At 39.1% G+C, this 16489-nt stretch overlaps 1 protein-coding gene across 3 annotated transcripts; it reads right to left on the minus strand.

Moving 5' to 3' along the window:
- Positions 1–1581: 1581 nt before the first annotated feature.
- Positions 1582–16483, minus strand: COPS3 (COP9 signalosome subunit 3). Of its 3 annotated transcripts, XM_014936583.1 has the most exons (12): positions 16418–16483; positions 13965–14094; positions 12180–12292; positions 12026–12075; positions 11074–11166; positions 10040–10219; positions 6373–6513; positions 5082–5255; positions 4141–4227; positions 3691–3804; positions 2912–2992; positions 1582–2647 (listed from the first exon to the last, which is right to left on the minus strand). In XM_014936583.1, the coding sequence occupies exons 1-12, from the start codon at positions 16470–16472 to the stop codon at positions 2594–2596; spliced, it is 1272 nt and encodes a 423-aa protein (XP_014792069.1). In that variant the 5' UTR covers positions 16473–16483; the 3' UTR covers positions 1582–2593. The 3 variants fall into 3 exon arrangements, with proteins under 3 accessions (XP_014792069.1, XP_014792070.1, XP_014792068.1); XM_014936584.1 differs by lacking the exon at positions 5082–5255; XM_014936582.1 differs by lacking the exons at positions 10040–10219; positions 11074–11166; positions 12026–12075; ... (1 more) ...; positions 13965–14094; positions 16418–16483 and adding exons at positions 7851–8030; positions 8736–8891.
- Positions 16484–16489: the final 6 nt, after the last annotated feature.

Consider the following 16489-nt stretch of genomic DNA (forward strand, 5'->3'; position numbering starts at 1 on the left):
TTAAAACCAGAAAGCTCAAGTGTGCTCAAAGCGCCTCAGCTGACCACAGCCCATGCAATTAGTTCCAAGACTTGAAGGAGCTACTTCATTAAAAATCTGACTTAATTTCAACAGTATCTCAAGACATGCAGACGCCAGACCGTATGTGTTTATCAAACTCATTACTTAAAAGCCCTTCCCCGAAGCACTTTTGGTGAACGCTTTATCTCTACTGATTCTACAGGTGGGACCTGACTTTGAATTTTCAACAGCAATCGAAGTTTAAAAGCACGACTATCCACGTGAGACAAGGAACTTGAGCAGTTCTCTAACCTTAAAAGCATTTGCCCTCTTAAAAATCAGATTAAGAACAAGTGTGATATATCATTTAAAACTATTACGTAGCTATTGCTACCATTCTTTTGATGTAAGCGTGGATTTATCTACTTTAGCCAAAAAAAGAGAGAAGAGAGAACACAGCTGCTTAGCTGCATGTTTGCCAGCATTAGTTTGCTTCCAGTTCCACAGCCAGAAAGCCACCCTGCAGCTCTCAGCAGCTAAGTCCACTCTCACCGAGAGGAACTACTCAGCCACTGCAACGTGGACATTTCTGATTCTTCTCCTGCATACTTTCCTTCCCTCCAACCCCCAGCAAGTGAGCCCTTGGCAACGAGTGGCAAAGCCATCCACACTTTTGGCTGGGTGGCAGCCTGGGGTTAGTCATTTGCAGTCCCTTCTGTGAACGACATGGGTGGAAACACTTGGACAACCCAGCCCATGCTCGAGCCCACCACGTTACTAACATCCTAATTTAACACTCCCACAGTACCAGAGGAGAAAATTGCATAAGCACGTTCAGCATTGAAATCACTGCAGGATTAACTTGGAAAACAAAAAAAAACCCTTTAAAAATCATAAATATCTTTAATTGCAAGACTGGTAAGGCAAGTTGTGAAAAAATAAAAACCCCAAGGTTTCGCTTTCTGATCAGGTGTAAAAGTTGCCTTCAAACATTGAAGTCTCTACGATAGGAAGCACAAGTACTCCATGGTGAGCTACTAACACTACGGACCTATGCTGTGTTCAATACTAAACTGCTATTTTATACGTTTAAAAATGTCACTCACCATCTAGAAGAACAAGCTGGGGGCATTTCCCTTCTACTCAAAAGGACACCGCTGCCACAGAGGCTCAGCTAGAATTAAGAGATGAGTTTTAAACGAAAACCCCAACAGTTCCTGTATCAGCACTGGAAGCACAAATGGAATATTTTCAGCTACGGGTGACCTGGATACAAACAAGCTTTGCATGGCAAGAGCCAGAAACACTCAGCTCCCATTTGGGCTCCTGAACAAAAGCCGGGGGCTTTGGCAGCAGCTCCTGGTCAGGCGTTTGAGCAGGAAGCACTGGATGCCGAGCTTCTCGCGTTCTGACTTGGCCACAGGTTTATTTATGCCCAGGAGTAGGAGGTTTGCACCGACACAGAGTGTTTCAAAGGTGTTTTAACAGTGAGAATCTTCAAATACATGAGAGCGACAGAAAAATTAAAGTCCCTATTGATTTAAGGGGTGAAGCACTTAAAGAATCCAACAACAAAAGTTCTCATGTTTAAAACAGTGAATTAAAAACTAGATAGCATTGCAGCATGTTATTTCCAAATAAAATCCTGCATTTTGAGAGCTGTACACAATTCTATGTTTCACATAAAATTATTTTCTCTGTAAACAAATATCTATAGCATGGCCTTCACTTTCTACCACCACAGAAAAGTATTAGCCTGTTGAATACCTTCATGCCAATTGCCTAGGAATAAAAATTTAAATTTATTTTGGTGTGAACAACTTCCTATCTAGAATCCTCCAGAACACCAAGATCTTTCAAATATCCTTTTGTTTAGGTCTACTAAGTTTGATCTAAGAGCAAATGTTATTAGGAGATATTTTGTACCAGAAATTTAAAACCATAAATAGCTGTTGCGTATGGATTCTCTACAGTGATTTCTGCTTTTCAGCAAAACTACCTTAAAAGGACTCGTTAAAACGCTCATCCTTTTGAGAAGAACACGGTTCTTATTTCATTTAATAGACAGCAGCCAGCTACCCTGGGCATATGCAAATTATAATGTAGAGAATTTACTTAAAATCCACCTTTCTCCCCCCACCATACATATGATAAATCTGCACTTTGAGCCAACTTTAAATACAGAATAATGAACCAGTAATTATCTTGTAAGTGAACCAACACTAGTTTGTATTCTTCCCTGAATAACACTTTTTTTTTTCAGAAGAGAAAAAAGGACTGCTACAGAAACACAGCAACATTCAAACCCTTTAAAACAAAAGGTAGATTATTTAATGCATTAACGATGTTAATCTGAAGATAAATAAATCCACAACAGACTTTTAAGTTTCTTTTGAGATTTCCTTTTTCTTTGCAGAGAGTATTTCTGATATTATACAGTACTGAGAGGGTGTTCTTTTATTTTCTTAATGTCCAGGTGAAAAGCAAAGCTCAGTTCTCTCTGCTCTCTTCGTGGAACTCCTCAATGCCCTCTTCCAGGCGTGACTCTTTCATAAGCTTTTACTTGAAAGCGGAGTGGTGAGCAACATGAATTTCAGGAATAACTGGATGGTTTGGTCCCTGAGTCATCTTCTTGAGAGCCCATACTCTGGAAGGGAGAGAGTTATTTGTTTTCAAAAACAGGTTTGAAGGTTCACCTTTGAGACACACAGTTCTTTGAAGTTAACAGGTATGAAAATAAAGCGCATATGAAACAACATGCACTTCCTTTTTGTTTTAAAGCATGGTGTTTATGCACATATTACTACTACTAATATGTAATTATTAACACTGTAAATACTGACATTCAGTGCAACACATCCTCACTGCACTGAATCTCTGACATACTCTTACAAGACACTAAATCAATTACCTTCTGCACAAACTGAGGGTTCACAGTGATCTCTTGATCCATGGCTTTCAGTCGTTCATCAAGCTCTATACATTTCAGCATCTTAAAAATATATATTAAGTTGATTACTTTGTCCAGCTTGTACATGATCTTCAAGATTTTTCAAGGCAGTGCTATGCAGAACCAGTAGCTTTTGCCATCACAAAAGCTCCATGTCAAAATGTTTCAAGGCTGTGCTTTGCAGAACCAGTAACTTTCGCCATCACAAAAGCTCCATGTCAAAATGTTCTCATCCCTCTTCTCCCAAAGAAAGGGAATAAAAAAGGGCTCTGACACATTATTTTGATCCACATCTTCCTAACGATCCTTTTTAAGGCCACTGATAGTGTCCCATGTGGGTCAACCACCTCAACCTACAGGCAGCTTATCCAGAGCCAGTGGAAGTGACCCTTGAAATCTAAAACTCCAAACCTAATCTTTCTAACCCATTCAATTCAAGGAACTTCCCATCACCAACATTAAGCAGTCAGTCTACAGAAACATCTCAAGCTGGACAGAAGATACAACTACGGAAACATCTCAAGCTGGACAGAAGATACAACAGGGAATGTATTGACAGGAACAGACAATCAATCTAAAAAGCTTTAAATACTGGTGCTGTGAAACAGTCAAATAACAATTTCTAGCTCTCAGCCTCTACGTGCAAATTACCTACACTGGCTTCTCCCAGCAGTGCTCTGATCACAGACTAAGGTTCTTTAGTAGGAATTCCAAAAGCAGTTAGTATCTTAAAGATTTACCTCCTGATCGATGTTATGAAGCATAGCTGGATTGTTATATTTTTCAGGATTATCATGGAAACAGACCATACCATCCTTCTGATTAATACTTGCAAAGATTTCACCATCTTCTATCTGAAATGAGAGAGTGTTTAATGCAAGGTATCACTAAGCACAGAATTTTGGGTAACTACAACACACAGAATCCTTGTGGAATGATCTTGTTTACTTTTTACTTCCTAACAGCTTCCCAAAGACAAACGATGCATGCTTTATCTTAGGCAGAGAGTATCTTTTAAGATTTTTTTTTAAAACAGTCTAAACACCACAGCAGACTGACAGTCTTTCCTTCAACCTGAAAAAGAACCATTCTTCAGCCATTCGAAACTTGCCCTGCCAAACCAAATGCTTAGAGTCTTAAATCAGACCAGTTTTTACAATAGGATAGTTTAGCCAAGTCACAAGTCTTACCATGTGGAGGACATATTTTTCTGCTTCCTGGGGCCCCGACAACTGCACCCGACTTGCCATGTCTTGTAATGACAATGTTAAAAATGTCTGAAATTTAGAAAGTATTAAGCAGTTAAAACTAGATGCTAAGAACTTCCCCTATCAATCCTTCATGGCCTACACAATCTTATTTTGAAGTCTTATGGGAAGAAACAAGTGGATCACAGAGTTATTATTTATAAAAGCACCATGAGAGTGAAGTCATTTCTTCCTCCAAAGGTACCAATTTGTTGCACTGTGATTTATGCAGAACAAATGGAGTCATTAGTCCGTTTCTGTAATTCCTTTTTACTCCAGAAACAGAAGAGCCCAACCTCTTCCCTCACCTTTCTCCATGAATAAGGTGACTGTCCCTCCCTTGAATTTCTCTCAAGGGACACGTGTTGCATTACTTCTGAACTTAGTTCCACTGCAACAAACATGTGGGTTTGCAAAAAAAGACCTGTCCCTGATCATCTTTGAGGATTAATCTGATCTCTCAGCTGAAGGAGCACATCACTCCACCGCTGCCTTTTCCTTCCCAAATCCATGCCACTAACTCACTCTTCTCTAATGAAGTGACCTGTAAAGTTCAGCTTTCCTATTTCTGGAATAGATGAAGGTCATTTGGTAGCAGCGCTCACAACTTTTTTGATTATGTATGAAAATCTCATGGGCAAATCCCCGTGAGACACAAACCGATTAAACCACCTTTTTAATAATGCATAAGTAGTCAACTGAATTGGTTTCCTATAAAGCATTTCAGTCTCATTTCTTTCAGACACACAAATCTCAGTTTTAGTCATCTCTCTGTGACATTACTTCATTAACATTTCGCTCTGAATTGAATACATTTCAGAGAGACACTCGTTGAAAAAAAACTAATCACAATTTCTCAGCAAAACAAAACCCCTAGATCTTACCTTGGTTAGCCTCTGAATATTCTTTTTGTAGAGAGATGACAAGCATTGCTTAACCAGCCCCATATTGTTATCCCTTGTGAATGTTTCACTGTGTTTGTTCACCAGATTTCGAAGCTCCGAGGGTTTATTGGTTGAATAAACTTGCGCTAATTCATGGTAAGCATTGCTAAGGGGCTGCAATTAGAAAAAATGAGAACTCTTCTTAAAAAAACCTAGTGTTCAACCAGCCTCACAAAATCTACTCGCTACTTCAACATTACAAACCATGCAGGCATAAAAGGAAATGTAAGTAGATCAAGCATCTCATAAAAATGACGTGATGCCCATACATGGCTTTACAGCAGTGACAGATCCTCATACACTCCATACGTATTACTGCAATGTAAGACGCAGTAAACATCATTCAATGACCTCTGTCTGACAGTTCTAGTTACAGGAGAACCAGAAAAAGCCCATTAGCTGACCAGCATGTGAAGTAAGCAGCGTATTGACCAGTCACTGCCCACCGACTGTATTTGTTCTACCCTCTAAGACACTGTCATCCCAGGCGACAGTGAATCACAGCACGAACAACAGAGAATCAGAGGGTGAATCAGAGAGTTGACTTAAATGACTTTCAAATGGCAATTGGTTGAGCTTGCTTATCAGTATCTGACGTTCGAAGGTTTTCTGAACTCTTTAAAACGTTGGTCACGAATCAACAGTGTTAAATAAGAACTAACTTTCAAAAGTGTGTTATTGCCTAGGATCAGAACTCTCTCGCTAGCAGTTTTGTCTCCCATCCTACACCTCCTAATCAGAATGTTTATGGACTCCAAACCTGCAGCTTTTTCAAAAGCTTTTATTCTTTACACAGCTGGGATTTTGGAATAAACTATTTCGCATTTCACACTTCAACTAGATGAAGGTGCAGGTTGAATGTTTTTACAAGGACTCTGCATATTGAAAGCCAAGTGAAATCTGAGTCTTGTTTGAGTTCTAACACAAAACGCTATCAAGAGATGTGCAGTATTAGTGAAGAGAATATCAGTAAGTACTATTCAACCCTTGAGTTTTTGCAAATTTAATTTTAAAAGCCTGTATCATTACTTTGTTCGTAATAGACAGAAGCTACCAGACAATCTTTAGGTATAGCACACTAGAAAGGCAGCAAGAGGTTGTACTCTGGCACATTGTACATTATTTTTCATTATCTGGAACGATAAACAGCACCATCAAACTAGTGTAGAAAGAAAATATGTATAAATTCAGATATGTTGATATATTATTTAGCTGTATTCACAAGACTTACCTTAATGAATCTACCAACTATCTGGGAAGTGTATTTTGGTAGCTGCTGAACTTTGCCAAGTAGTATCAAAGAAACTAGAATATACTTTTTATATGATTCCAACATAATATGACTGACTGCCATGGCTGGAGTAGTTATTGCCTAAGCAAGAAAGAAAGAAATGCAATAGAAATTTAGTGTACTTACTGGTAGATCCTGGTAGCTACTGCACTAACAAAAATCTGAGTTTAAAGCTGTGTGTATCAAAGGATACATCTTTGAGCATTAAAGCTTAACTAACTTCCATCACAATTAATTATCCAAAAGCATCCTAAAAAAAGTAAATTCTATACAAGCTACTCAAAACATATCATGTTACAGTGATGCCTACCTTAGAATAACCCTGTTAAGATCAAAACAAAACTAAACTTCTTTCCTTGGTATATATCTAAAGTTGTACTAGAAAGCACCACTAGCTACTTGTTACCAGGAACAATTATACATCTGTTAAGATAAAAACAAAACTTCTTTCCTTAGTATGTATCTAAAGTCGTACTAGAAAGCACCTCTAGCTACTTGTTACCAGGAACAATTATACAGTTCCTGTAGAACCTGGATTTACACAAAACCTTAAAGAGGTTTTATAAAACTATGACATCATCAGACCTCATCTTTAAGTATGCTGAAAAAGGTCAGCAAAATAGGGAAAAGGAATTTTAGTTTCCTATGACACTGCTTGCTACTCAAGAGCTCCCCTTTGTTTACAGAAAACAAGATGCCTGCACCCGTTTATTTTGCACATTTAACAGTCTCCTCCCATACATACATGAATTTTTCCCAATTTTGTGATCTTCTTTCACAGAGAAAGCGAAAGCAGCAAATATTGTGAGAGCCTTGAAGAAGTATAACTCCTCTCATAAAATTAGGAAAGGTCTTAGCAAAACCACTACATTATTTTTTCTTTAAGAATACACAATTCTGAATGTCAGCCTGTGACCTGTTTCTATGCAAGCAGTAATAGCAGGCATTTGAAAAATATTTATAGGGAGATAAATTTAACATCAACCTTTGAGTTGCATAGTTTTGTGGTGCAATAGTTACTTGGCTGTAAGAGACCTTCTTAAAGGAAAACACCTCTAAAGACAGTTTGCTTGTTACTTCACTTTATAAGCTACGAAGAACTATTCAGGCTGTACCTTTCATAAAAGAGCTAATAGTGAACACTAAACCAAATCAGTTTTTACATATTACTATGATGAACACATGTGCTAAAGCAAAACCTCTGTGAACGATGAACAGCATAGATCCATTAGTAGAATTATACCCCTAAGGTTAAATGAAAATAGTTGGGAAGACTGCTTGTACTTGTACTTCACTGCTTTTATGGCCTTCCTTGGTGGCAATTCAAAGATGACCTGTTCTCTCAGCACTATCACACATGCTACTTTTGCCTTTCAGTTGATCACACTTCAGACTTACCATTTTATTTAAAAAGTTACCTGTTCATAAAAGTAGAGTGCTCTTTCAAAGTTCTTTAGCCCAGTGTATATCATCCCACCATAGTAGTAGTAACATAAAAAGTGCTTCGCATCATATGCCCCATTCTCTTTACAAATATCCATCATGTCCACATCTAGATACGGGAGGGCAGGTTTAAAGCATTTTGCTAACAAACAGAGCTACAAGAAAATAAATCAAGTTTTCATAAATTAGCCATTTGCATTCAAATTTCCACAAGGAAACAGTTGAAACTAAGTTCATCTAATAAAATTTAATAAATCTCACTTCTCCAAGAGTGAAAAAAAGAAGTGCACATCAGCAGTGCTGTAACACAGATTATTCAGCGTATCATGATATTTGAGAAACCTTTATCACTGATTATGAATTCTTATAAATTATCTGAATCCCAAAGAAATTAGACTCTGACAAACTCCAGGCCTTCCAGACTACTGTGCTGGCAGCACTGAATATTGGACTAAACATTCCTGTCCAGCCCTAAATCCCAGGAGCCAAGAACAAGACAGAAGTGCAAATCCAGGCCAAAGACACCGAGACAAACATGCCTTTTGTCAAACTTGAGCAAACAGAATCTGGATATTACACTTATACTGCCCAAGAGAAACTGTGTGTGACTTTCAGCCCAGAGAGAAGGGATGTCAAAAGACTTTCAGAGGTCATCAACAAAGTGAAAGATCTGAGGACATACAGAGAACATTTAACATTGCTAGAAGGGGATTTTATTTCAGTATACCATATTATATTGGAAAAAATAACAAAACAAAAAGCCATTTTTACATTGCAATATTTGAACATACATATCCTCAAAGGGTTATAGGTATTTTATAAGGTTTTACTCTCATAAAAAGCCCTTGTGCTCCTCTTACCTGGCAGAGATCTGCATGTATTGAGGTCAGCTGGTTTGTGTTCATCTGCATCTTGTCTATGGCTTGTCTGAGAATGCTAATTCCTCGCAGGGGCTGTCAGAAATTACATCTCTTTCAGATAATTTCTCATAGATGGCAGCACATTGGATCTTATGTTGACACTTACAAATGAAAAATAACACTAATTGACAGGTTCCATTAAGTAATAGTTAACTTGAGGTTCCCTTTTTGTAGGATACTGCAGTCTCTCAGAAAATAAAATTAACCTTGGCCACATGTTACAGTGATGCCTACCTTAGAATAACTCTGTTAAGATAAAAACAAAACTTCTTTCCTTAGTATGTATCTAAAGTCGTACTAGAAAGCACCTCTAGCTACTTGTTACCAGGAACAATTATACAGTTCCTGTAGAACCTGGATTTACACAAAACCTTAAAGAGGTTTTATAAAACTATGACATCATCAGACCTCATCTTTAAGTATGCTGAAAAAGGTCAGCAAAATAGGGAAAAGGAATTTTAGTTTCCTATGACACTGCTTGCTACTCAAGAGCTCCCCTTTGTTTACAGAAAACAAGATGACTGCACCAGTTTATTTTGCACATTTAACAGAGTCTCCTCCCATACATACATGAATTTTTCCCAATTTTGTGATCTTCTTTCACAGAGAAAGCGAAAGCAGCAAATATTGTGAGAGCCTTGAAGAAGTATAACTCCTCTCATAAAATTAGGAAAGGTCTTAGCAAAACCACTACATTATTTTTTCTTTAAGAATACACAATTCTGAATGTCAGCCTGTGACCTGTTTCTATGCAAGCAGTAATAAGCAGGCATTTGAAAAATATTTATAGGGAGATAAATTTAACATCAACCTTTGAGTTGCATAGTTTTGTGGTGCAATAGTTACTTGGCTGTAAGAGACCTTCTTAAAGGAAAACACCTCTAAAGACAGTTTGCTTGTTACTTCACTTTATAAGCTACGAAGAACTATTCAGGCTGTACCTTTCATAAAAGAGCTAATAGTGAACACTAAACCAAATCAGTTTTTACCTATTACTATGATGAACACATGTGCTAAAGCAAAACCTCTGTGAACGATGAACAGCATAGATCCATTAGTAGAATTATACCCCTAAGGTTAAATGAAAATAGTTGGGAAGACTGCTTGTACTTGTACTTCACTGCTTTTATGGCCTTCCTTGGTGGCAATTCAAAGATGACCTGTTCTCTCAGCACTATCACACATGCTACTTTTGCCTTTCAGTTGATCACACTTCAGACTTACCATTTTATTTAAAAAGTTACCTGTTCATAAAAGTAGAGTGCTCTTTCAAAGTTCTTTAGCCCAGTGTATATCATCCCACCATAGTAGTAATAACATAAAAAGTGCTTCGCATCATATGCCCCATTCTCTTTACAAATATCCATCATGTCCACATCTAGATACGGGAGGGCAGGTTTAAAGCATTTTGCTAACAAACAGAGCTACAAGAAAATAAATCAAGTTTTCATAAATTAGCCATTTGCATTCAAATTTCCACAAGGAAGCAGTTGAAACTATATTCATCTAATAAAATTTAATAAATCTCACTTCTCCAAGAGTGAAAAAAAGAAGTGCACATCAGCAGTGCTGTAACACAGATTATTCAGCGTATCATGATATTTGAGAAACCTTTATCACTGATTATGAATTCTTATAAATTATCTGAATCCCAAAGAAATTAGACTCTGACAAACTCCAGGCCTTCCAGACTACTGTGCTGGCAGCACTGAATATTGGACTAAACATTCCTGTCCAGCCCTAAATCCCAGGAGCCAAGAACAAGACAGAAGTGCAAATCCAGGCCAAAGACACCGAGACAAACATGCCTTTTGTCAAACTTGAGCAAACAGTATCTGGATATTACACTTATACTGCCCAAGAGAAGCTGTGTGTGACTTTCAGCCCAGAGAGAAGGGATGCCAAAAGACTTTCAGAGGTCATCAATAAAGTGTAAGATCTGAGGACATACAGAGAACATTTAACATTGCTAGAAGGGGATTTTATTTCAGTATACCATATTATATTGGAAAAAATAACAAAACAAAAAGCCATTTTTACATTGCAATATTTGAACATACATATCCTCAAAGGGTTATAGGTATTTTATAAGGTTTTACTCTCATAAAAAGCCCTTGTGCTCCTCTTACCTGGCAGAGATCTGCATGTTTAGTATTGAAAAAACCAAAACAGTTAAAAGCCATTTTTACATTGCAATATGTGAACATGCATATCCTCAAAGGTTTATAAGTATTTTATAAGCTTTTACTCTCATAAAAAGCCCTTATGCTCCTCTTACCTGGCAGAGATCTGCATGTATTGAGGTCAGCTGGTTTGTGTTCATCTGCATCTTGTCTATGGCTTGTCTGAGAATGCTAATTCCTCGCAGGGGCTGTCAGAAATTACATCTCTTTCAGATAATTTCTCATAGATGGCAGCACATTGGATCTTATGTTGACACTTACAAATGAAAAATAACACTAATTGACAGGTTCCATTAAGTAATAGTTAACTTGAGGTTCCCTTTTTGTAGGATACTGCAGTCTCTCAGAAAATAAAATTAACCTTGGCCATACAACCTCTGCTGATAAACTAAATAAATTATGCTCCACAAAGCCAGCCTCATCAGGAATACAGTAATTTGCATCAGTAAGAAAACCCTTCTTGACTCCATGAGACCACCTCAACTCCCACCAAATAACAAAGGCAAGGCTCTGGCTTTACTCCGCTTAGACCAGCCTTGATCTCTATTTCAGGCTAGATTTCACTAAGATGGCCTGAAAAAGTCAGTATCTTAGCAACAAAAACACTGGTCAAATATGTCTTAATCAAGTTTCCTTTACATTTTAAATCATTTCATTAGGAACATTACATAACACTGGTGAGAATAACGTTGAAACTAGTACCACTGACTCCTCAGCGCTAATAGCTTTTGCAGCTCCCCTACTCATGCACATATTGTCTGAAGAACATTCTTGGTACTGCAGGTTTCCTAGTTTTTGTGCAAGAGCACATTTTTAGGTGGCTCTCCCCTCAAAAACTTAATCTTTCTTATATTTTCCTTAAAGAAGTCTTAAAAATCTTGGTTTAGGTTAATTACCTCTCTGTAAACTTAATAAGTAAGGTGCTGAACAAAAATACTTAACCTGAAGTTAGTAGCAAATCTTTATGAAGTAAGAGACTGGTAACATCCCCCTTTAAGAGCTCAGATATTGTAGGTAATTTATTTGTAGTAGATGATACTTGCTCACCTGTTTTCTCTCCACAAGGGCATTTGTTAACTGGTGGCACAGGCCAGCAACTAAATAGAATAAAGAAAAACAAAACAAAACAACAGTGAAAAAAATAATCAATAAAACCACACTATCTGAAAATATATCAAGTCTGAAAGTGAGGTTAACTTACAAGTGTCTGTTGCATATCTAATGTGTTCTCCATTACAAGTGCTGATAAAAAGCTGCACCTGTGAGAATAACGTTTCGAAGTCAGGGATGCTGGGCATAGAAAACTTCACAAACCTAAAGCAAAAACAACAACAACAAAGATTTAACACTTAACATTTGGATATTAATAAAAAGGCTTCATCTTCATTGCTAAGTCTCTGCAGACGCACGTAGATGCTTGCAAACAAATCCAAAGTGTTTATAACAGATGGCACACCATTTCCCCAGGAGCTGCACAACATTTGAAAACATACTTTCCGTGCCCACCCCCATTCTCAATCTAGAGCAAACTACAATTTAGAACAAACTACGGCAAACAAAGATCATATTATCTGGTACAGCAGTTAAAATCACTGGCTAACGATGATAAATTGTAATACTCGGCCACAGCACTTCTTTGCCTGTCCTGCAGCCATCTCCTGCTTGAATGTGCTCAAGATTTCTCAACTATTAGATGCGTATTTCGTTTGGAGGCCTTTTTCTTCTCTTCCAGTTTCTTTCCATCTCTGCTGGTTCCTTAGGCTGTAGCCTCACACATTGCTTCTCCAGTGAGATGAGCTACGATTATGCTCATCTGAGGGCAATGAAAACTCTAGCTATGCCTCCTACAAACGTCACAAAAACATATAGAAAAAAACTACTCTGATTAATGCTGTTGGGTGGTACCCAGCCCTGCCTATACTTCAGTTGCTACACACTGTAATATGCAGTTCAAACCCACCTAGATCTCAAACTGACATTCCCAAGGCTTACGAGTGTCCAGTTTTGTGCTGCCACCCCTTCCCTGTCTCTCCAGAGTTTAATTCTACCAGCACATGAGTTTGCCACTGGAGAGTTTCAGCTGGGAGAGCTTTCCTATACATTCCACTGATACCATCTCTTCAAATAATACATTTTACACAGTATTTCTTATCAACAGTTATCTTCCTTCTTCCTCCTGTTTTAATGACTGTTTTCATGTACCCCATGATACATTCCTTCTGCTAATGCAGTAGTGATGCCCTGCTTTCCGTAAATTCCCTAATGCATTTTTATGAGATGCTAGTGAATTGTAGTATTAAGCACATTACCTCTGTGTATTACAGTCATTTTGTTTCAAAAGGGAAGCAGAACAAGTACTAGAGTTCTGATCTTTCCTTTACAAGAGAACTTTAAAGTAACAGTGGAACCTGTAGACGCTTCACTTGCAGTTAGGTACAGCTAGAAACAACAGTTGGAGCTTCAGGGACTAGTATCCTCACCTTACCTCACCATCACCAAGACACTTCAAGTATTATCTTAAACTACAGACAGCCCCAAGAGTCTCAGTGCTGTCTAAAGACAAAAATCCAAGAACTATGATAAAAAGAAGCATTGTTTCGTGCTTACAGTTCGGTGCATTAATGCCCTGTGAATCAAGTTTTAAAAGTTACTTCTATACCTTTTTGCTGAACACATATGGAAAAGCATTTATACAGACATAAACAAGAGAAATAGATACAGCCTTAAGGAAAACAAACTCCCAGTATGACCATTTGACACTAGCAACATTTACAAGCTCCAGAGTTGTTTTTTTCTTTTGAAAATACAAATTTGCCTTAGTATTTTTATTAATAAAATGTGCATCACTGAAGGAAACTAAGCACCACTCTAAAAAATGCACACTGGAAACATTTATGCCCAAAAGAAAAAGCATTTAGTTGACAATTCAGCATGTTCCTGAAGTTTTAATAGTAAAGATAATTAATTAAAAGAAAGCAACACTTACAAGACAGCAAGAACTCCTAACGAGTGTTCCTGCACATCCAGGGCACCAAGCACTGTATCCAGATGGGAAAGATTTTTTGCTAGCAGTTCTCCGCTTTTATTGATCAGTTCACAAAGCTGGGTCATTTGCCCTGAAATACAAAACATCGGTGTCAAACTCCAATTAGAGAACACCCATACATTCCCATACTTCATTACACCCTGCTTCCCTATATAACTGGAGGAAAAAGTAGCGTCACCCAGAGAATTTGCTTTTCTTTAATATGATAGGCATTAGTTTTCAACATGCCTCATGCGGATAGGTTTATCTATAGTTGTGCCTTGTAGGCACAAAAAAACCCAAAACAGTAGAAAAATAACAGTTTTCTAAAAAACCCCAATACTAGCGCTTGTTCCTTGCTGCTTCTCAAGTGCCCTATCCACTCTTCAGGTTGGCTCATAAGCATTTTTTTTTGAAGCAGACATTAAAATTACAACTAAGTACCTATAACAAAAGGATTAAAAAACCCTGTTCTTAAATTTACTTCATGTAAGTATATCTACAGTGTTATTCTATTTGTTGTAAGCTATGAACACAGCATGAAAGGCAACTATTTTGAAACAGGAAAGTATGGCGAGTCCAAAAAACCTTAGAAAGAAAGTAGACCATGAACTACTTCCATTATCATGAACTGCTTTCAAACTCTTCCTCCCCCCACAATTACTTGAATTAAAACTATGCCTTTCTGAAGCTGAGTATTGTTCCAGTGTTCAATCCTTGCAGATTAGAGAGAAAAAACAGAGGTTCTCTCACCCTTACAAAAATCTTCATGAAATGAGGAATAGTGCCTCCATTCATTCAGATTTACACTATCCTTAGTTCTCTGGCCTTTTCCTTTGAAAAACAAACCTGCGAAGCCCTAGCAAGGAAACGTTAGCTTTGAAGTAACAGAGGGATCAGAGCCCAGGAACCCCAGAAACCCATCCCCAAAACTGCTTTCCCCATTCAGAATTAAAAACTCTAAGCATAAACATGGGAAGGACTAAGGCTTGTAAAGCACTCTGGTTTGATAACGGTATTCAAGCATTGCAAAACCTTAGCTCTGGTGTCCCCCCCTGTAGAGAAATCCACCTATTCTACAGCTAATATCTAGCGTTCCCCTAAACAACAAAGCAAAACCCCTCAAAACAGCCCTCTACCCACAAACACACACTGAACAACTTACAGCGTAAGTAGAAATACCCACACCAGGCACAACTAAATGTCCATTTATGTCACCTCTCATGCAGCCAAATGCTAATAACCAGAAACCAACACCACCAAAAGCACATGGACTTCTCCTGTGTGCTCTCATGACCTTCAGCAGCCTGGATTTACTTTCTCACAGAGAACATCTATTTGGCTCATCCCGAATGGGAGAACTTCCATAAAGTCAACCAGTTTCTCCTTGAACCTTTTGCATCCACAAAACCTTGTAATAAAAAGTTCTCCAGCTAAACTACAAGGAGAACAAAGAACCATCTTTCATCTGGTTTGTACCCACACCTTGCAGGTATGATTTGTCTCTTGTATCCAATAACCCCAGTAAAAATACTCTGTATTGAATAAGTTAAACCAAAGTAAGAGAAAGCTGGAACTCCACCTAAAAGTAACTGCCAGAGAAGAAAGCATCAATTTTAGATCAGTTCCAGGGAGCAAACATGCCATGCAGAGAAACACTCAGGACACATTTTTGGGAGCATCAACACAGGGAGAAAGTCCAAGAACTAGGAAACACTGTGCCCACAGACAGGAAAATTAGGAGTTTGGCCATGAAACTAAGGAATGCTAACTATGGTTATTAAAACACTTTCTGAACACTCGGTTATGGCAAGTCTGATGTACAGTCTCGGGCCTCCTATCGCATGCTTCCTCGGCAAGGCAGGACTCTTCTGTCCACGCTCCACTTTGCCCCCAGAAGCTAACATTTCTGAAATTTATTTTAAAACACACACGCTACAACTTGCATGCTCATCAGTCAGGTGACAGTCTGGGCTATACGATCCCACTTCAGGTCCCCGCGATGCCCGCTCCTCGCCCCCAGATTTCCAAGGCTCTGATTTTGACACGGCCGCCGGTGCCGCCTTCATTCCCCTCACCCGGAGACCTCCAACTACCGAAAGCCGCCCACCGTGCCGCTGCCCCGGGAGAGGGAGCGCTGTGAAGGGCACAGCCGGCCCCTCACACCCTGTCAAACCAGCGGCGGCGAAACCCCTCGAAATCCCTCCGAGGCCGAGGGAACCCTGAATTATAGCCCGGCAAAGGGACCCGCGCCTGAGGGAAGAACGGTGAGGGGGCGGACAGGCCTCGGCCCGCCCTCCACAGCCGCGCGGGGCCTGGCGGGCTCCACCGGCCGCCGCCGCCCCCTCCTCCTCCTCAGGCCCCGCTGGCTCCCCGCCACACGCGGCTCCCCCCCCACCCCCTCTCACGGTCACCTTGGGCCGAAAGCTGCCGGACGCTGTTGACGAACTGCTCCAGGGCCGACGCCATCTTGGCGGCTGGCGGCG

The sequence above is a fragment of the Calidris pugnax genome, unplaced genomic scaffold, assembly GCF_001431845.1.
Source record: "Calidris pugnax isolate Ruff unplaced genomic scaffold, ASM143184v1 scaffold17, whole genome shotgun sequence".
In the NCBI taxonomy this organism is placed as follows: domain Eukaryota; kingdom Metazoa; phylum Chordata; class Aves; order Charadriiformes; family Scolopacidae; genus Calidris; species Calidris pugnax.